Below are 20,311 nucleotides of genomic sequence, written 5' to 3' on the forward strand. Positions count from 1 at the left end.
GAAAACAAGTAATAGTCCGAAAATTCAATCCAACCCAAAATTTGAAGGTTGGGTTGTCATTTGGATTGCCAACCGACCTATCCAAATTTTCGGGTTGGTAAAAAAATATACTACAACTCAACTCAACCTAACTCATGTACACCCATAAAAAATATGAAAGAAGGAAGATGAAAAATGAAAGACATAACTATTAGAATGAGAAGGACGAGGTTGGGGAAGGAGAGAAGGGGAGGGCAGAAAATTTAAAACTAAAAAAATCCATATAATCTAAAAAATAACATAAGGTTAGTAAAGTTATCCACCTCATTTAAAACATGTCACTTCAACTTAAAATTTTCAAACCTAACTCTATACTTCAGGGACTAAAAGTGCATTTTACCTAAATAAATTTATTACTAATATTATTTATAAATTATACATTTTTCTCCCCCCAAAAAAAATATACATTATCGTGTATGAAATTGCTACTATTATTAAAAAAGAAAAAAAGAAAAGGAAAAAAAAATGTTAAACCGCAGTTAGAATCATCTCAAAATCTTCCCGCCATATTTCCGCAAACAAAACTGAGACGTGCGAGGCGCTCAGGTCGTCGATCATTGGGAATTTGTGAGAAATATTTTCAAAGTTCTTGCGGTGAGTTTGAGTTTGATGCATAAGTTTTTTGTTTCTGATCTTCGTTTTTGTTTGCCCTAGCTTTTAGCGATGCAGTGGTCGCCCTGTGCAACCTCTCCGCCAGTCGTTTTGGAGTCCGTGTTCTTCGATTGAATCCTCTCACACAAATGAATCCTACAGACAAACAACAAATCTCAGCTCCCAAATAAGTTTTGGAAAATCACGAGTCAAGTTTTTTCAGGTAAAAGGAAGTTTTCTTCGTAGTTTCAACAAGCTGAAGTTCGTATGATTTGATTTTTGAATTATGCTAGAATAATAAGTTTTAGGAACTTATATTTGTACAAGCCGTATTTAGATCATGTGATATTCAAGGGTTTACGAACTCATATGTAGCTCCATATACCAAATCCAGAGTCAGGGATCTCCGATTTTTTTTCTTCACACTTTGTTATTGTAGTATGACAATAATTAAGTCTGTTTAGATCTCAAATTGATATGTTCTTCATGCTATCGTGTTAATTATTCAATTTTTTGTATATTGTTCTCACAGTGTTTGGTTTTTGCTGTTTTCTTAATGTTGTAATATTTCTTTATTGACAATGAGTTGTTCGCTTGATATAGTATTCATCTTTCCGAACCAATCAAAATATGCAGAGAATTATCTTGCGCCTAGTGTATAGTTTGTTTTGGGATCAGTTCTGATTATTTGAAAACTCAACTTAGAAGATTCAAGACTCAGAAAACATTCTCCGTTTGTCAGACAATGTACGCTACCATAACATACATATTTCATGGTGATGTGGTTTTTTTTCTTTTTCACTGTTATGTGAGATCTTTGGGTTATGATAGGATTTTTAGAGGGATTTAGAGGTATTGGAAAGGAATTTGGTCTCTTACTAGGTTTCATGCTTCTCAATGATAATAATATTGATCTTTGATTTGTTTGGGTCTCCCCACCTCTCTCTCTCCTTCTTTTATAGGCTGGAGTAGATTTTTAAATAGTTAGCTCAAGTTTTGGTTTGGATCATTTTACCAGGTTGTCTTTTACTACTTACTACTGTTAGCCGTATCTGTAAACATTTGTGAATATATATCTTATCATTGTTTTCTTTTAAGAAGAAAGAAATTTTTCATTAGTAGATTGGAACCAAGTTATTTCATACCTTTCTGGAAGCAGTACTGGATGTCCTCCTTCGCTAAGCCTGTAAAGGTGTATTAGATCATTTTCCACTCGAACAACTATAACAACCCTGTCATATGTTAATTTACCTCTAAAAATTGTTGTTGTTGAGGTTCCAAAATACGTGATTCTCCTTGGTAGATCCCATATCCATTCCCTAGGAACATGAATGGGGTTTTTACTTGTTTCATCATCGGCAAAAACCTGCATTTGAGTTGATTATGTTTAGTAGAAACATTATGGATAATGGAACAATTCCAACATTAAGTCTGACTAACCTCGTTGACTTGAAAATATGTCCCGTTTAATGGAAATTTGCCTCTCATGGCTGTTCTACAGGGTATCTGGAAGGAAGTCGTTCATATATATTGGTGGTTTTGCAAAGTAGTCAAATAATAACAACTTGGTAGTTTGCTTTTTCACTTACCAAAATTGTTCCACGGACTGTTCCACTGTTTTGTTCCCTGGCAATGTTGCATGATGAACATGATCCCGCGGTACAAATTTCTCCCATTTCCTGGTACGTGCATCTTGTATTGGGTGGCTCAGATGCATTTACAGTTTCACCTGAAAACATTGATTTTTACACTTTGAGCGCTGGATCTTCCAGATCACTGGAAATTGGATTTGTCCTTCATAATACTGACATATTGAGATTTGCACGTTTTCAGATTACACACACACACACACACATTACATTATTCAGCCAGCAATACCTGGTGATAATATGCACAAAAGGTACGGGCAAGGATCATTTGGCTCTCGTCTTTCTAGCTGTAGACAGATAGTTAGAAATAAACTTCTACACCACTATAAATGAAATGGTTTTCCAGCCGGATGAGGGGTAAAGTATTTACCTCTGATAGAAGAGGATGATTATCTGGAAGTTCATAGCTGCATCATAGAAAAAGAAATTATTTCTACAATAAAGCATTTTTGGCAATTGAAATTAGTTTCTTTTCTTTTATGTGTTTTAGTGAATACTCATTTCTACAATATCTAATTCTTCCCACCCCCATTTCTACAATAGAACCTGTTAGGCTAATGTGTACCCTTTCTCTTTTTCTTGGATTTATAATTTGTGTTGTTCTAAAAACCTTCCCAACCCCCTTACATATACAATGCATACCAAAGATTTAATAACTCATATTATCCCACAAACAATAAACCGAGATAAAAATATTTTTATACATAAATCTAGTTCTTTGGTACCTCACACTACTATTCCATAACAGATCTAGCAAAAGACTAGGGTTAAAACGCTATCAAAAGCTAATTTGAGCTTTAAGTGACAATTTATAACTCATATACAGCAACTTCATCAAGTAAAAATTGGCACATAACTCACATCTCAGCTGTCAGTTTTGTTTGTTATTTTGAACTATTCAGGAGCTATTTTTTGTTTTGCAATATGTTTCAGACTAAAACTCAAAGTTTAAAGGTGTACTTACGCTTGATGCTCTGTCCTCAAGCGCTCTATATGCTTCAGTTTGCGCATCGGGATGGAAGCAGCTTTGGCGTGCAAAGGAACCAAAGCTCTAGTGATGTTATCGTCCATGCAGTTCAGTGAAGTTGTTGTAAATTGTCCAGAGCTAAGTCTGATTATAGGAACATCATCAGAATCATACTCATATAAATCTTCAATATCTGTCAATTGTGATTCATCGTATGCAGGCTCGGGTGATGGAGGCGCTTCAATGATGGGTTCACAATTGCTGGTATGGTATCTTGCTCCTGAAAATGGATTGGCATCGTTTTGGAGTACAGTGGCTGGATTCATTACTTGAGCAGTGCCTTCAAAACTTTTGTCTGGAGCCACTGTGCTTACTATTCCTTTCTCTTGCAGTCCAGGTAATGCAAGCCTTGCACTGTTTTGATTTATAGGACCCCGGCCAGAGAATACAATAATAGAACCTATAAGTCTCTATAATCTTCACACAAACTCACAACACTTGGCTTCCATAAATTTATTTTCTAGTTGTTTTAAAGTTTTCCACCACAAAATCAACATTTTCATGTGGAATAGGAAAATGTAAGCTCAGATCAGTTAGTCTCTCATTGCTCTAGTTGGGAACAAGCATGAATCGTCAAAACTTCCAAATATGTTTTACGCACAACTCAATATAAAATGTGCTTTAGTTTATAATGTGAAAATCCGTACCTTGCATATGCGCTAGCATAATGCCGACAATCTGCCCTCAGTGGACAAGCATTGCAGTTCGGTTTCCTCTTCGTGCAAAAGACCTGCAGATAAATGTTCAAGGTATATAATCGAATACTTGAAAGGTTTTATATAAAAACAAAATTATATTCTATTTGTTAACTCTTGCTAGGAACTTGCGATTTACCTTTCCAAATGTTATCAGTTGATAATGAAGTTCATACCTGTAGTGAAAACCTCAATGTGTGAACTTTTGCTTGTTCGATGGTTTTTATGAAGTACATAGTTATGTTATGGTCAAAAAAAAAAAAAAAAAAAAAAAAAAAAACTGTGATTATTGTAATTGTATGTCAAGACTGTCTAAGTAGAGTTCAAGAAGTCTCTATAATTACAGAGTTGGTTGGTCAAGCATACTGAGCCTTGGCCATAGATATTTCTGAACAGAATCCATCATAGGGAACCTACATAAAAGACATGTTAGNTCAGTTGATAATGAAGTTCATACCTGTAGTGAAAACCTCAATGTGTGAACTTTTGCTTGTTCGATGGTTTTTATGAAGTACATAGTTATGTTATGAAAAAAAAAAAAAAAAAAAAAAAAGAAGAAGAAGAAGACGAAGAAGAAGAAAAGGAAGTACGGACAGAAAATAACAGAAAAAGTGTTTAAAATTACAGAGTTGGTTGGTCAAGCATACTGAGCCTTGGCCATAGATATTTCTGAACAGAATCCATCATAGGGAACCTACATAAAAGACATGTTAGCCTCTCTTTAACGGTCATTTGAACAATGATTCGTTTTGATATTCTATACTTACGTCTCGAGAAGATGCATTTGAACCTCCTCAGGCAGCGGTTCAAGAGGAACCCATCCCAGTCGAACTGCGATTCGACCAACGTTTATGTCCACCTTATTTAAAGAACAAATAGGAGTTATGTATGGAATATCTATCTTACAAATGATTAGTTCATATTTTACTTACTGGAAAGGCAACTTGTTGAAGTGCTAAAAGCCTTATGCATTCTACACTTTTCAATCCTAGCCCATCTATCTCCAGTAGATATTCCCTTCAGGCACAAATAAGTAATAAATATCAAAATCTGAAAATTAAATTTTAAGAATAAAATTACTTTTGTTGGAATATTTAAAAGAATTTCAGCCATCAAAGAACACTTACTTAACATCCTTTGAAGGAGCATGTCTAAGCCATTCAAGGTCAATGCGACCATGTATTCTTGCTGTTCGATCGAGAAAGTCCTGTATGAAAAATAATAGACAAGGCAAGTCAGAGGCCTTGGCCTACAGCCTTAAGTTTGTATGCACTGTCATCCCAATCTTTTTATTTTTAATTTCACTTAAGTTTCTGCTAGAGGTGTTCAAAAAACCCGATGACCCAAAAAAATCAATCAATCCAATCCAATCCGTGCGGTTTGGATTGGGTTATTAACTCATTTGGGTTGCGTTGGTTCAAATAAATGAAAATTTTATGGGTTGTGTTGGTACATGGGTTCACCTAATATAACCCAAACCAACTCGAATTTATTATTAACTTTAAAATATATTTTTTTATTACTTATAACACAATTATTTATATACATATTGATTTTAATTTTATTTAATTTCAATATTTTTTGAATAATTTATTTTTTAACAACTCTTAAATGCAGTTTCTTTGCACTATAGAAAAATAATTTTCACTATATAAATTGAAATTGAATTGTTAATCTTAATTCAATATATGAAAATAATTAAATTAGATTTTTACATATTTACGTTTTGTTTCTTTTTAGAACAAAATTTTAAGATTAACTCGAACCGATAAATATTTCATAGTTGAGTTCATTTTTTAATAAGAGTTATTTGGGTTGAAAAAGTTTACAACCCGAACAATTGGGTTGGGTCTAAAAATTTTTTCAATCTAACCCAACCCAACTCAACCCATGAATACCCCTAGTTTCTGCCAAAGTGAGCTTGGCTCAGTGAACCAAGCATGTGTTTCCGTCCCTAGAGGTCGGAGGTTCAATCCCCTACCCCGACTCACGGTTGTTGTACTAATAAAAAAATCTCACTCGAGTTTTAGACCTTGATTCTTCCAGCTATGATGTTATGCTGGCCACGTTCCTTGATGGCATCTGCAATCTTGTTAGGTTCTGCAGACCGAACTGCTTCCCAGTCCACCGAATCCAGGTGATCGCAACGTCTTGGCTCACGGACATGATGCATTCTCCTCATACTATCCCATTTTTCTCGTAAATGATTCCAGTCTACTTCTTGCTTCATTTTACTCTTTTTGGCTTTCCCCCTAGAAATGCCAGTCTCTTTTTCATCATTAAGATGATTAGGATTTCTGTCTTCCGAATATCCTTTGGCCTCTTGCTTTTCACTCTCTTCGGCTTCATTGGTACTATCACTTGCTTGAATCACACTTTCTTGACTTTGGACCTTTTCAACATCAAAATCTAATTTCTGAGATGAATTGTCAATGTCACTTGAAAGCTGAGAATCAGCTTCCATTTCTCCTTGATGTGTGGTTTTTTTTATTCCATCCTTTATTTGTTCATTGCACTCAGAACACAAGCAACACTTAGCATTGACATGACCAGTGGGTTGAATTTCTTGATTTTGAAACTTTAAATCATCTGCCATTTCTTCACAATGGTTAGAATCCTCAGCACTATTTTCAAGTTCACTCTTTGATTTGCTAATGCATTCTGAGCAAAAATAGCACTTCCCTAATGCTCTCAGCATATGCATTGTGTTGCCGAAATTTAAGTTTTTGGAATTTGGTTTTTGGTCTCTCCAATCCACCTCTTTGGATTCTGAAGTTTTATTTTCTTGATTGCTTCCGCACGACGCTGTGCCATTTTGACTACTGCTATAAGGTTCTTGCTCAAGGGTTGATTTATTAGAATGGAGCACTGAGTTATCTATGCCGGCCACATTCTTAGACAAACAGGTCTCACAATCATCTTCCAAACATGTGGACACGTTAAGTGTTAAATCACGACTTCCTTTAACTGATGACCCCAGACAATCTTGAGATGAAATTACATCATTCACAGACATTAATTCTTTAGCTTCTTCAGAATCCACTGCTGCCTTGTTATTTTCCATCATACTACCATTGTTGCACAGAAAAAATCCTTCATTTATCTGACTCGATTGTTGGATGCAGAAAATCTCCTCGCCGTGATAATTTTCTGTTTCCGGGAGAGGGAATGTTGCAGCAAGTGTCATATAAGCAGAGCTGTGAAGAACAATAAAAGTATTAAGATATCAGCTTCATTTGGTACAGTTTGACTGGTGCTAGAAATCATCATCTAGAGGAAAAGGTTAATTCTTCACCTTGAAAGATGGTCAGAGACATTTTGAGTTAGAAAAACACCAACCACAGAATCCACGACCGAACCTTTCCATGGCGAAAAACGTCTATCACCTGCACATTAGAAAATTCTGCTTATATACAAAGGTTCTGAGCATTTATCGAAGTGTGCAACGTATGACAAGCACACTATCTTTTTTGCCTTTTTCTAAGATTAGTTCGTAACTAAGATATTCCAGTTCTCCTGCCTAAATAACAGATATGCAACATATTATGCAATAACATGAAATAAGCAGTTACCTAATATTACATGCATTATAGCATTAAAAGCATTTATCCGTCCGCGGAAAACTTCCCGCTCATTGTCCCACCAGCTATCGTCGATTTTTTCTTTATCATAATTACTGTCATTTTCATATAGTACCTTCCACACAGTAATATCTCTTGGGTCAAGGTAGACTCTATCCAACTCTTTTTTCTTAGTTGAGTGATGGAGAACTATTGCTCCTTGCATCCCATGAACAGAATTTTGATTGTGCTCATGCTTGCTGTTTTTCTTTCCTCCTTTACGCGCATATGGAATAATTTGCTTCTCGTGGACCCAATCAGTTCCTTCTTTCTGTGAAGGATGTGATAGACCAGTGTTGTTATTAGTTCCCACATAAGTGGAAACATTTCTGAACCGTGCTTCGTTGTAACGACCATCAACAGCATATGGAACCAAAAGCCTCTTACGGAACGAATCCATTTCTTCTCCTAGTACACCTTTATTGTTTGCTGGACAAAAACTATTATTAGTGCCTTTATTGTAAAAACTATTATTAGTGCCTTTATTGTAAGGAGCAAACTTGAACCAAAAGAAGATACCTCTTGTTTCACCTGTAAGCCTGATATGTTCATGGTTGTTCCTGATTCCTTCCCTATTGTTCCATAATACCATACTGAGGGTGGGTCTCAATTGGTTTGAATTCCCTATTAAGATCATCACATAATGTTTTATCAGTAGATTGATATCATTAAACTTCAATCTTTCTCAAAATTAGTTTGAATTTCATTTGGGATCATTAGAATAAGAATACTCAAGAACACAAAGAACAATCAAAGAACACTAAACGATAGATTTATATTGCAATATCAATGAAGAAACTACAATATACTATAGCCTTTTGAGATGGTTACTCTCCCAATATTTCTCACGGGAAATCTCTACAAAATCCTTCACTGCCTTCCTCTCATCCCACTCCCACTACTTATAACTAAAAGTCATAACAAGCATACTATCTAATTACTAACATGCTCTTTCTAATAACCGTACTAACATTTACTAATAATCCTACTATTTTTCTATAACCAGAGATCTTACAGAATCTTGGTAGTGAAACAACATACCACTTGGTCTGGCTGAAAGAGTGAAGTCCTGCTGCCTGGGCAAGTTTCCTCCATTACCTACATTATGAAGACCTGAAGTAAGATCAATTAACCTTTTGCCTTGTATTTATTTCCCATATTGGGTTGAAAAGAGGAAAGAAGCTGTCTTAAATCAAGACATTTCTCTTGGTTTTTTTTTCATTGGTGCCTAACAGTAGCAACATAATAGTTTGCTACTAAAAGAACATTGAAGTGAACCAAATTATCTGCCTTCTTGAAAACAAGAGAACGGTGTTTGCTGCAATAGTGTAGTACCTGTTATAGTTCTAGGAATTGAGAGGCCTTTCTCTGGGGGGTCCTTTTCACTTCTACCATTGATAAGCCTTAAATTAGTTAAGAAATGTTTGATATCAAGCCATTCCATTGTTAGCTGCTCATTGTATTTACCTGCAAGACAAATACTGTCAACATTTTGCCCATAAGTTTTTTAAAGATAAGTTTAAATACTATTACTGAAGTGAAGTCTTACTTAATTTTTTGTTATAAAATAAATTCCTCATCTTCTGTGGGCCCCCCTCACTTCGCACATCCGCAAACTTGGAATTAGCTTGAGTGAGTGATGTTTGAGCCGATCCTTTTGTTAGTGGCTCTTCTCTATTGACTGTAAAAATACAAAGTTCTACGTTACATTCTACAAGAGTCATAACCTTGTTGCATTCAAGACCTAACACGCAAATGGAATATGTATATATTTTGAATTGTCAAAAAGACTCAAGCTAAAAAGAAATTACTATATGTTATGGAAGTTCCTATAGATGGATCTCTCCCATTAACTTGAGAGATGGATGTTTGAGCCAATTCTTTAGTTAGTGTTTCTTCCTTATTGACAGTAAAAATACAAGGTTTTACATTACACGCTACAAGAGCCATAACCTAGTTGCAGTCAAGCCCCAACAGGCAAATGATATATCTATATATATATATATATGTATATGTATATATGCATATATTATATTTCGAGTCGTTAAAAAGACTAAAGCTAAAAAAAAATTACAATCCATTAAGGCAGTTCCTATAGATGTATCTCTCCCATGATATAGAGAGAGTGATGTTTGAGCCAATCCTTTTGTTAGTGTTTCTTCCTTATTAATTGTAAAAATACATAGTGCTAAGTTACACTCTACAAGAGACAGAGCCTTTTTGCATTAAAGACATAATATGCTATATATATATTGAATCATAAAAAAGATTCAAGCTAAAAAGAAATTACCATCCGTTAAGACAATTCCTATAGATGTCGCTCTCCCATTAGCTTGAGAGAGTGATATTTGAACCAATCTTTTTGTTAGTGTTTCTTCCTTATTGGCTGTAAAAAAAAATACAAAGTTTTATATTACATTCTACAAGAGTCATAACCTTGTTGCATTCATGACGCAACAGGCAAACGAAATATATATAATATTTCAAATTGTCAAAAATACTAAAGCTAAAAAGAAATTACCATCTGTTAAGGCAGTTCCTATAGATGCCTCTCTCCCATTAGCTTGAGAGAGTGATGTTTGAGCCAATCTTCTCGTTAGTGTTTCTTCCCTATTGACTGGAAAAATAAAAAGGGCTACATTACACTACAAAAGCCATAATCTTGTTGCATTCAAGACCCAACAGACAAATGAAATCTAATCGTAAAAAATACTTAACCTAAAAGGAAATTACCATTTGTTATGGCAGTTCCTACATATGTATCTCTCCCATTAGCCTTTAAATCAATGGGAGATTGACAAGCAAGCTCTTCTACTTTTGTGCCCCCATCACCATCTGAAATATCATAAAAAAATTTATTCAGGCATTTAAAATCTAAAGTGCAATATGATCTAGAACCTTAGAATAGATTACCTCTACTGCTACAATTTGAACTGGCTTGAGATTTCTGTTGATTCCGCGGTCTCTGTATCTGCCACCCTACAATAGGAACAATGTCATTCCCATTAAAATTTTCTGTTTTTTCTCTCTCGACGACATGTTCATGGAAGTTTCTTGGCAATTGATTACAAACTGGAAGTTCTAATAATGAAGCTAAGTTGCAGCATCTTCTAACCATTGGAGTCCTTTCTCTCTTCATGAACAAGAATGGCAGTAATTTCTTACTTGATCCCCTGTCTTTTTCTCTTGTAAACCTTAATCCATATGGTTTTTTCTCTATTGTTTTTGTTAACATTCTCTTTGAACTCCTCTTTCTCTTGCATTCTTTTGGTAAACAGAAGCTTTCATAAAGCTTTTCAGTCAAACCAAATGCACTCTTTGAATTATCCTCCTCCCCTTCCTTTGCTTCAATAGCAACAACTTCTTCAAAAGCTTTCTCACTTCCCAATTCATTCTCCACTACGACTAAATCTCCACAACTATCTATAGCATCGACTTGATCATTCTCGGCTTCCTTTGCTTCAATGGCTGCAACTTCTTCAATAACTTTCTCAATTTCCAGTTCATTCTCTACTACTAAATCTCTACAACCATCTATCGCATAGCCTCGCTCGTCCTCGGCTTCCTTTGCTTCATTGGATGCAACTTCTTCAATAACTTTCCCACTTTCCAATTCATTCTCTACTAAGACTAAATCTCTACAACTATCTACAGCATCGACTCGATCGTTCTTGGCTTCCTTTGCTCCAACGGCTGCAACTTCTTCAATAACTTTCTCACTCTCCAGTTCATTCTCTACTACTAAATCTCTATAACTAACAATAGCATTGACTTGATCATCTTCCTCGGCTTCCTTTGATTTAATTTTAGCAACTTCTGTTAGATCTCTGCCATTAACTATAGCATTGAGTTGATTATCATCTTCCAAAAATTTGGTGTTCTTAGTAGCAACAAGTTTTCGGGTTCTGGGTTTTGGTAAAGGACGAATTTTTTGAGTTCGTGGTTTATTTGGAGTCTTTGGATTTGGGGTAACTTGTTTTTGTTTTGCAGGTGTATTTGATCCTTTGTTCTTTCTTTTTCTGCCTTCTCCAATCACTTTTGGTCTGTACATTTTTTTTCTAGGCTTCTTTGTTCTGGTTAACTCTGTTTCATTGCTCTGTGGTCTCTTTCTTTTAGCTTCATGCTGCAATGGAGTTGAAATGCTTGGTTCCATTTCATTGGTGAATGGAAGAGATGTTTCAGCCATTGAAATGCTGTAACTCAAAACCACTGCCAATCAATTGAAGAAGATGAAGAACATTGAATTTCTCTTGATGAAGAAAAAAAGGGTGATTATCAGATTACACTTGGATTTTTTTCCCCTTTTGGTGTTATTTTCAGGATTTTCGAGTTGGGTTTTCTCTGTAGAACTGAAATCGCAGGGGAATCGAGAGAAAATCTTGGTGGTTATATATATATATATATATATATATATATTTTTTTTTTTGTTTTTTGTTACAATCGCATGGAATCAGAAAAAATCTTGGTGTTATATATATAATTTTTTCTTTTTTATTTTATTTTCTAAAATAAGAATATATTTTTGAAGTTTGGGTTTCGTTTTTATAGTAAAGTTTTAGAGGATGTGGCTGGCTTTTATGGTAAGTTTCAGAGGATGTGACTGTTTTTCTTCTAATTGTTAAAAAGGTTTTAATTATTATTATTGTTTTTAAAATGCACTGAAATAATATGTTTGAGTAGAAAATTTAAATTTTCGGTGTAAAATTGAGATTTGAAATGACGTGAAAATGACTTAAAATAATATATTTTTTTAAAAAACTGTAGCCTAAATTGCATCCAGTGACATTTTTTATTATAATTTTTCTTTATATAGAAAATGCTACACAAGAATGAGGTGATATTGTTCATGATATTTTGATCACGTCATTTTAGTTCACTGTCACACAATCTTTTGGATATTTGTTATGAAATTTCCCAAATTTTTGGTTGAAATGTTTTGGAGCTTTATGAATTTTTTTTTTTGAAGTTGTGTAGGTATATTTGAAATAAATGAAAATTTTTATAGTATTGGTTACAATATAGCCTCGTTAAAAAGGAAAAATTCCCTCTCATAGTTGATTTATTTTATATGTTTTGTTATGATATTTCAACATCTAATATGTTTTTTTTTCCTGTTTTCATATATAGCAAATTTTTATAATTATTTACAATGTACCATCAACAAGTTTTTCCAGTCTATTGAAATAACTTTCTGTTTTTTTTTTTTTTTTTTGCTAAAAATATTATTTTAATATTTTATATTTAATCAATTTTGATCAAAACCGACAGAGTATATTGTGTAGTTTCATTCATCAATATATTTAATATATAGCTTTTGTTTGTTTTAATTATAGGTTTAGTAGTTTATGTTAAAAGGTAGAAAATGTCATTTTAAAGATTTAATAAGCAGGGTCTACCCGTCATAATTTGTTTCATGGGGTAAATGAGAGAAAAAGAGAGTTTTGAAGGTTTTTTTCTTTTAAATATTTGAGATATTAAAAGAATTTAATCTTTGATTTCATTTTTTATAAGAAAATGAAACAATTTTGACCATAAATTTGTTAAGTTAATCATTTTAGATTTTAGTTTTTTAACCTCGTCGAATTGGACTTTAGACTAAAATCATTATTACAATTTTGCCCCTGATTTAATTTCTATTAATTTGCATGTAAAATTTAAATAGTAAATCTTGTAAAATTTTTCAGTCATCAAAATTTTGATAAAATAAAGTTTTGCACACAAAATACCAATTAAACAACATGCATGATGGGAATTTGAGTCTTTTGCAACTTTATAATTTCAAAATAATTAAAATTTTATCCAATCTACTCTCCCAAATATTAAAAATGAACGAAATAACATAAAACAGGATAAAAGGTGAAAAATATAAACGACCAACTTCAAGGTATATACATCAATCTCTCAATTTTAGAATGAACAAAATAACATAAAATATGATAAAAGTTCATAAACCAAACATATATAAACGACCAACATTTTCACCATAAAACAATAAATAAATAAATAAAATTTTTGAGGTATATGCATTAATCTCCCGATTGAGTGAAATAACATAAACTATGACAAAAATTCACAATCATAAATGTTTAAAATTGTGGGTCTTGTTTGTTAGTTGCGTTTTTGTAGGCTAGAATATGTGGGTGGTTGAGATTTTCTTGTATCTATTTTTCGGTTTCCTTTATGTATATTTATACCCTTGTATTTTTCTGTCAGAGATATAGAAATATACAAAAATACAGAATTAGTTTCACATGGTATCAGAGCCAAAAAGTGGGACAAGTCATGCAAATCGTCCTCGTACTACCGTTTGAGGCTCCTTGTTGCCGTCCGACTAGATACCCTCGCCTGCTCTAGCTTTAGTGTAGTATGAGGCTGCTCTCCGCGCCGTTGTGGAAGATCCAACGCTCACCGTCAGATCTAATGCTCACCGTCTGTTCGTGGCAGATCCAGTGCCCTAGCCTCCTAGTGCCATCGTCTGAGGCTCCTCTTGCCAACGCGTCGATCCTGCTCCCTGTGCGTCAATCTACTTCGTCCCAGCGTTCAACTTTGTGACCCGAAGATCCACCACATTAACATCGCGAGTCGTGCATAATCCCAGCAGAGCCAAGTCACGCCATATCTCAGTCGAGCCGAGATGATTAGTTGTCCATTTTAAATTGGTATCGCTTGTGAATCTATCCGTCTTTGTTTATTTTCCTTTGTAATTGAGAAAATTGACGTATTTCATCCTATTAGCACTATGCTTGATGACACCAACTACATCACTTTAGCTTATCAAATGAAGAGCTTCTTAATTGGTCGACGGATTGTTATCGGCGATATCACTCAACCTGTCAAATGAACTACTGAAGAAGATAGAAGTTTGTTAAAAGATTAGAGGATTGAGATAGCAAAAATCACTAGATAATCACCTGGTTGGGTAAAACTTCCATCCTTGTTATATACACCCAATTTGATGCATTCAATAATGCTAAAAAACTTTGAGATTTTCTGTCTATGTTGTTCCAAATTGTTGGTCTAGCTCACTACTATCAACTACATACTACTCTGGTCAACACCGGTCAAGAGGCTGGACAATCTGAGAATGAGTACCTTGTTATTATCCAGTCCATTTGGACTTAGTTAGACCAAGTTAAAACTAGTTTAGATCATCTGCGACTCATCAAGGTTCTTATGGGACTCCGTCCAGAATATGAGTTTGTTTGTGTCGCCTTGTTGCATCACAATTCTCTACCATCCCTCGATGCCGTGATTTAGGAAATTCTTTTTTAGGAGAAATGACTTGGGATAGTCTTCTTTCTGTCATCAAATGTTACTTTCGTAACCACTTATTCACGCTCTCTATATGAGTCACATTTTTGCAAAAATTGTAAACTGCATGGTTATAAGTTTTCTAATTGCCCTACCACTGAATGCAAGTATTGCCACAAGCGTGGTCATATTTTGGACAACTGTCCTACTCAACCACTTCGCCCCTAGGTTACATCACTAAGTCAAAAAGCTTTTCTAAAATTGGTTCTCCATCAATTGTTGTTGCCGCCACCTCTTCCAATGTGACACCTTTCGTTCTTCCGAGTCTCCAAATTAATGACCTTCAGAATTTGCTCAAACAGGTGTTATCTTCCAATTCCTTTGCTCTTCCCGTCACCCCAAGTACATCTTGGCTCCTTCATCTAACTTATTGCAATCATATGACCTTTAATATAGCTTTGTTGTCTTCCTTAACTCCTGTAAAATCTCTTCCTTCGGTACGATGGTAACCACATGACTATTTCTCACATTGGCACTGTTAATACTTCAACCATAAACCTTTATGATACTTATCATGTCCTCAATCTGACATTTAATCTTGCTTCTGTTGGTCAAATGTGTGACCTAAGACCCACTGTTTTCTTTTCCCCTCATGTTATCAAGTTTAAGATATGCGAACATGTTAGACGATTGGTACAAGTTGCAAGGTGGGAAGATTATTTGAGCTCACATTCTTTCAACCATTAGTACTCCCACCTATTTCTGTTGTTGTCACTGATATCAGTACTTTTCAGTGGCATCTGCATCTAGGTCATGCATCTTCTGACAAGCTTCGTAATTTAATTTTTGTTGCTAGTTTGAATAATGTTTCACAATTCAGTTCTTTTGACTGTTTGCATTGCAAACTTGTGAAGCAACCTAGTCTCTCTTTTTCTACTTCCATTTCATTATGTGACACCCTGTTTAATCTAATTTATTTTGATGTTTAGGGTTCTATGCCTACTCCTATCGTTAAGGGTTTTCGATATTTTGTGTTATTTATTTATGAATACTCCTGTTTTACCTGGATATATTTTCTTAAACATCGTTCTTCCTTCCTAAATCTACGTTGACCCTGCCACAATGATTCACACTCAGTTCTCTCGCACCATTAAAATTCTTCGCACAGATAATGCAATGGAGTATGAGGACTCTCAGCTTCTTTCTTTCCTTGCACAACAGGACACTCTTTTCCAACGTTCGTGTCCACATACTTCTCAATAAAATGGTTGAGTTGAGTGAAAACATCATCATATCCTAGATTATGTCCATGCTAGCTTCTCTTTGCGTTTTGCCCTGAGAAGTTTTGGAGTGAGGCTGGCCTTACGTCTGTTTATGCTATCAATCGCCTACCTTCTACAGTTGTACACAACCTATCTCCTTTTGAACGGTTGTATATGTTGGGTTATATGTCATAAAACTCGCAGTTTGTAAGATTAAACATATTCTATTTTCAATAAAGATCTTATTGAGGTTTTGTTTGATAAAACTGTTATTAAATAGGTAAATCGCACTAAATCTAATAAACTAAGATCCATGGTTATTACATGATTACTTGGAACTTTATGTGGAGACATAAGAGTAGATCCAGTTCGAATAGATAGCCAAAACGATCTATAAGTATGATAAGACTGGGTCCTTATTCTGAAAACATTATCGGATGCGACCCATTTTGTACTTTGTGAAAATGATATGATCTTGAATCGTTCATGTGAAGATATGCGAGTGGAGACATCCTATGCAAAGAGTTTGTATAAGACCAGACCAAGAAATAAGTCATTCTTACTTTATAATGTTGTTTACTGTTTAAGACTGACTGTTTCAAAGTGATGACCTAGGTAATTTGACATTAATCTTGAGCTAACTATGAACTCCTGTTTATTCGGGATTATCCTTAGATTTATATAGGTGAAGGTTGGCTTAACAACGCCAACTCAATAAGTCTCCCATTTCAGGGGTAAGACCAGGTATATAGCTGGAAACATAAGGTACAAGACAAAATTCTCTCTTATCCGCTTTTAGGGATAATAGAGAGGTTGTTCCCTTAAGTGTTGACTTGGGGTTTTGAACAAGGGGCCCCACATTCTTATTGGCCACAGAGGGACTCGATTTGGTGACTAGATCACAAACCAATTGTTCATTAGAGAATCAATGAGACTTAAGGAACAAGATGTAATCTAGGGGGTAAAACAACTCTTGATCCAACCGTTATTATGAACAACCTGTGAAGGGTTGACTTACTGATCATGGTTAAATAAAGTGAACAGAAATATATCTAAGGTGAAGGGAGTGCAACTACTGGGCTTTAGTGGAGTGACCTGGTAGTTAACGAATGTTGATTAATTTGGTTTAAATAGTTTAGCCAATTAATCTCGAATCATTGGAGCCTATGCTTTGTAAGTCCATTAGGTCCTCTTACTAGCTCACAAATAATTAAGCCTTAGAATAGCGTGATGAGTAAATTTGAAATGTTCAAATTCAATTTAAAGGAATTGGTAATTATATACGATATAATTATACGTTTAATTATCGAATTAAATGAAATTGGAGGATTGGATAATATTTAAATATGATTTAAATATTAAATTACATGAATAGATTCATGATTGTGGAATTGGTGGTGTAAATAATTTAATATTGAATATTAAATTATTTTTATTAATTAAATTGTTTATTAAATTATTTTTATTTAAAATTAATTATTTGAATTAATTTTATTTAAAATTAGAAATTTGAATTTTATGAAAAATTCATATATCAAATTTAGTTTTACTTTATTTTATTTTTTTTTGAAAATTTAAATTAAAGAAAATTGAATTTTAATTTAGAAAAATGAAAATACACCCACTTTGACCAACTTAATTCCCACTTGAATATTGACTGTTTGGTGGCAAGAGGTTATGAATTTACTTTGCATGATCAGGTTGAATAAACTTGTGTGGAAATTACTGAGAAGGATGACATACAAAAGTAAATCTTTGTTGGTTTTTTAAGAAAAAAGACTTCTTCAACTCAAAATAAAAAAATCAAACTTCCTTTCCAAAATTCCCTCAAAATTTCAGCTTATTTTGGAAATTCACCTTCTAATCTAAGGTCCAAGAGAATTATAGGGAAGATTAAGTGATGGTCTACCAACATTTAGAGTGAAGAATGAAGCTAGATTTAAAGATTGAAGAGTTCTTAAAAGGTTAGTTTTCTGAAACCCTATTTTAGTTCTTGAACATACTAGCTTAGATGCTAAAATTGATCAAATTAAAGTGCTTAATGATCTTTATTGCTTCCGCTAATTTCATTCTTACTCCATTAGTATGGCACTTCTCCCTTTTACTCGTATATTAAGGTCTTTGGGTGGGCGTTTTTTTTGTTCTTCTTCATCTTCATGAACATACAAAACTTGAACCTCAAGCTCGTCTATGTTGTTTTCTTGGTTATGGAACTAAACATAAAAGGTTCTGATGTTCGGATCTTATTTCTAGAAGGCTTTGTATCTCATGTCATGTCACGTTTTAGGAACATCGTATGTTCTCTAGTCTTTCTACTTTTCATGCTTTCCTAACTAACCCTCATCCATTCGTCACCGATCCTTCACTGATCTCTTCCCTACCTGTGATTCTTTGTCTGCCTGTGATTCTTTTCCCGACCTTTCCATCATGTCTCTTTTTGAGCTCAATCCACCTTTTCCCATTGGTGAACTCCCCGATCTATCATCTGTCCCTGATGTAGAACCAAAACCTACACATGTTCGTCGATCCACCCGGGTAAGAAAAACTCATTATAATCTCAAATATTATCACTATTTTTCCATTGTCATATCTTTGGTTGAACCTTCCTCCTATCATGAGGCATGTACTAACCCTCTTTGGCAGCAAGCAATGACTGAGGAACTTCAAGCTTTGGAGAAAACTCATACCTGAGATTATGTTGAGTTACCTCATCGCAAGAAACCTATTGAGTGTAAGTGGATCTATAAAATCAAGACTCGTTTCGATGGGTCCATTGAACTTTATAAGGCTTGTCTGGTAGCCAAAGGGTATTTTCAAGAGTATGGTATCGATTATGAGGAAATTTTTGCTCCCATTGTCTGAATGACATCTATTTGGAGTTTTTTGGCCGTACAAGTGCTAAATAGTGGTCTTTTATTCAAATTGATGTCAAGAATGCTTTCCTTAATGGCACTTTATATGAAGAAGTATATATGAAGCCATCGCTCGATATCTCTCCTCCACCTTAGAAAGTCTATCTTCTTCGTCGTGCTTTATATGGGCTAAAACAAGCACCCCGCGCCTAGTTTCCAACTTTCAGTGCCACTGTCACCCAACTTGGTTTACCTCAGGCGCTCACGACTCAGCTCTCTTTACTCATAACACTCCACATGGCATCGTTCTCCTCTTTTATATTTAGATAACATGATTATCACTGATGATGATCCCCATTCTACATCTGATCTTCAATGCTACCTGGAAGAACACTTTTAGTTGAAAGATATATTGGGTTGTATGTCCTAAAACTTGCAGTTTGTAAAGTTAAACATTTTTATTATCAATAAAGATGTTATTCAACATTTATTTAATAAATTTGTTATTGAATTTGTAAATTGCATTTGTAAAGATTAAAATCCAATAAACTAAGATTTGTAGCTATTAAATGAATACCTGAACTTTATATGGAGATATAAAGATGGATCGAGTTTGAATAAATAGCCAAAATGGTCTATAGTATACGAATAAGGTTAGGTGCCTTATCTTCGTTGCGACCCACTTTGTAGTTATTACAATTTGTTGTAAGGTGCTACAAACGAAGTTCCTGATTCATTTATGTATTGACATGAGGAGTGGGAGTATTCTATGAAATGAGTTTTCATAAGATCAGACCAAGAAATAAGTCACTCTTTCTTTATAACGTTATTTACCGTTTAAGACCGACTATTTCGCTTAGATGACCTAGGTAACTCAATCTTAATCCTGAGCTAACTATGAACTCCTATTTATTCAGGATTATCCTTAGATTTGCATAAGTGAGGGTTAACTCAACAGTGTTGACTCAATAAGCCTCCCATTTTAAGGGTAAGACCGGGTAGATAGCTGGGGACATAAATTGCAAGATGGAACTCATGCCTACCCGATTTAGGGATAGGAGGAAGGTTGTTATCTTAAATGCTGAATTCAGATCTTGAACAAGGGGTCCTACCCTCTCATTGGCCTGAGAGGGATCCGGTTTAGTGATTGAATCACAAACCAATTGTTCATTAGAGGATTAGTGGAACTTTAAGGAGCAAGATGTAATTTCGAGGATAAAATAACATTTGACCTAACCGTTATTACAAACAATTTGTGAAGGGTCAACTTATTGATTATGGTTAAATCAAGTGGACACAAATATATCAACAGTGAGGAGAGTGCA

At 34.5% G+C, this 20,311-nt stretch overlaps 1 protein-coding gene and 1 long non-coding RNA gene across 2 annotated transcripts; one reads left to right on the top strand and one right to left on the bottom strand.

Annotated features, from left to right (window-relative positions):
- Positions 1–476: 476 nt before the first annotated feature.
- Positions 477–3,188, top strand: LOC120089526. The gene is made up of 3 exons (XR_005485203.1): positions 477–606; positions 694–853; positions 2,132–3,188. It is a non-coding gene; the product is annotated as an uncharacterized LOC120089526 (long non-coding RNA).
- Positions 3,189–3,212: 24 nt separating this feature from the next.
- LOC120088204 (transcriptional activator DEMETER-like) lies at positions 3,213–8,286 on the bottom strand. The gene is made up of 9 exons (XM_039045328.1): positions 7,574–8,286; positions 7,297–7,387; positions 6,031–7,225; positions 5,129–5,208; positions 4,934–5,018; positions 4,769–4,860; positions 4,627–4,695; positions 4,141–4,177; positions 3,213–4,036 (listed from the first exon to the last, which is right to left on the bottom strand). Exons 1-9 carry the CDS (start codon positions 8,256–8,258, stop codon positions 3,911–3,913), a joined length of 2,460 nt encoding a protein of 819 aa, XP_038901256.1. The 5' UTR covers positions 8,259–8,286; the 3' UTR covers positions 3,213–3,910.
- Positions 8,287–20,311: the final 12,025 nt, after the last annotated feature.

This window comes from Benincasa hispida, chromosome 10, assembly GCF_009727055.1.
Source record: "Benincasa hispida cultivar B227 chromosome 10, ASM972705v1, whole genome shotgun sequence".
Classification (NCBI taxonomy): Eukaryota; Viridiplantae; Streptophyta; class Magnoliopsida; order Cucurbitales; family Cucurbitaceae; genus Benincasa; species Benincasa hispida.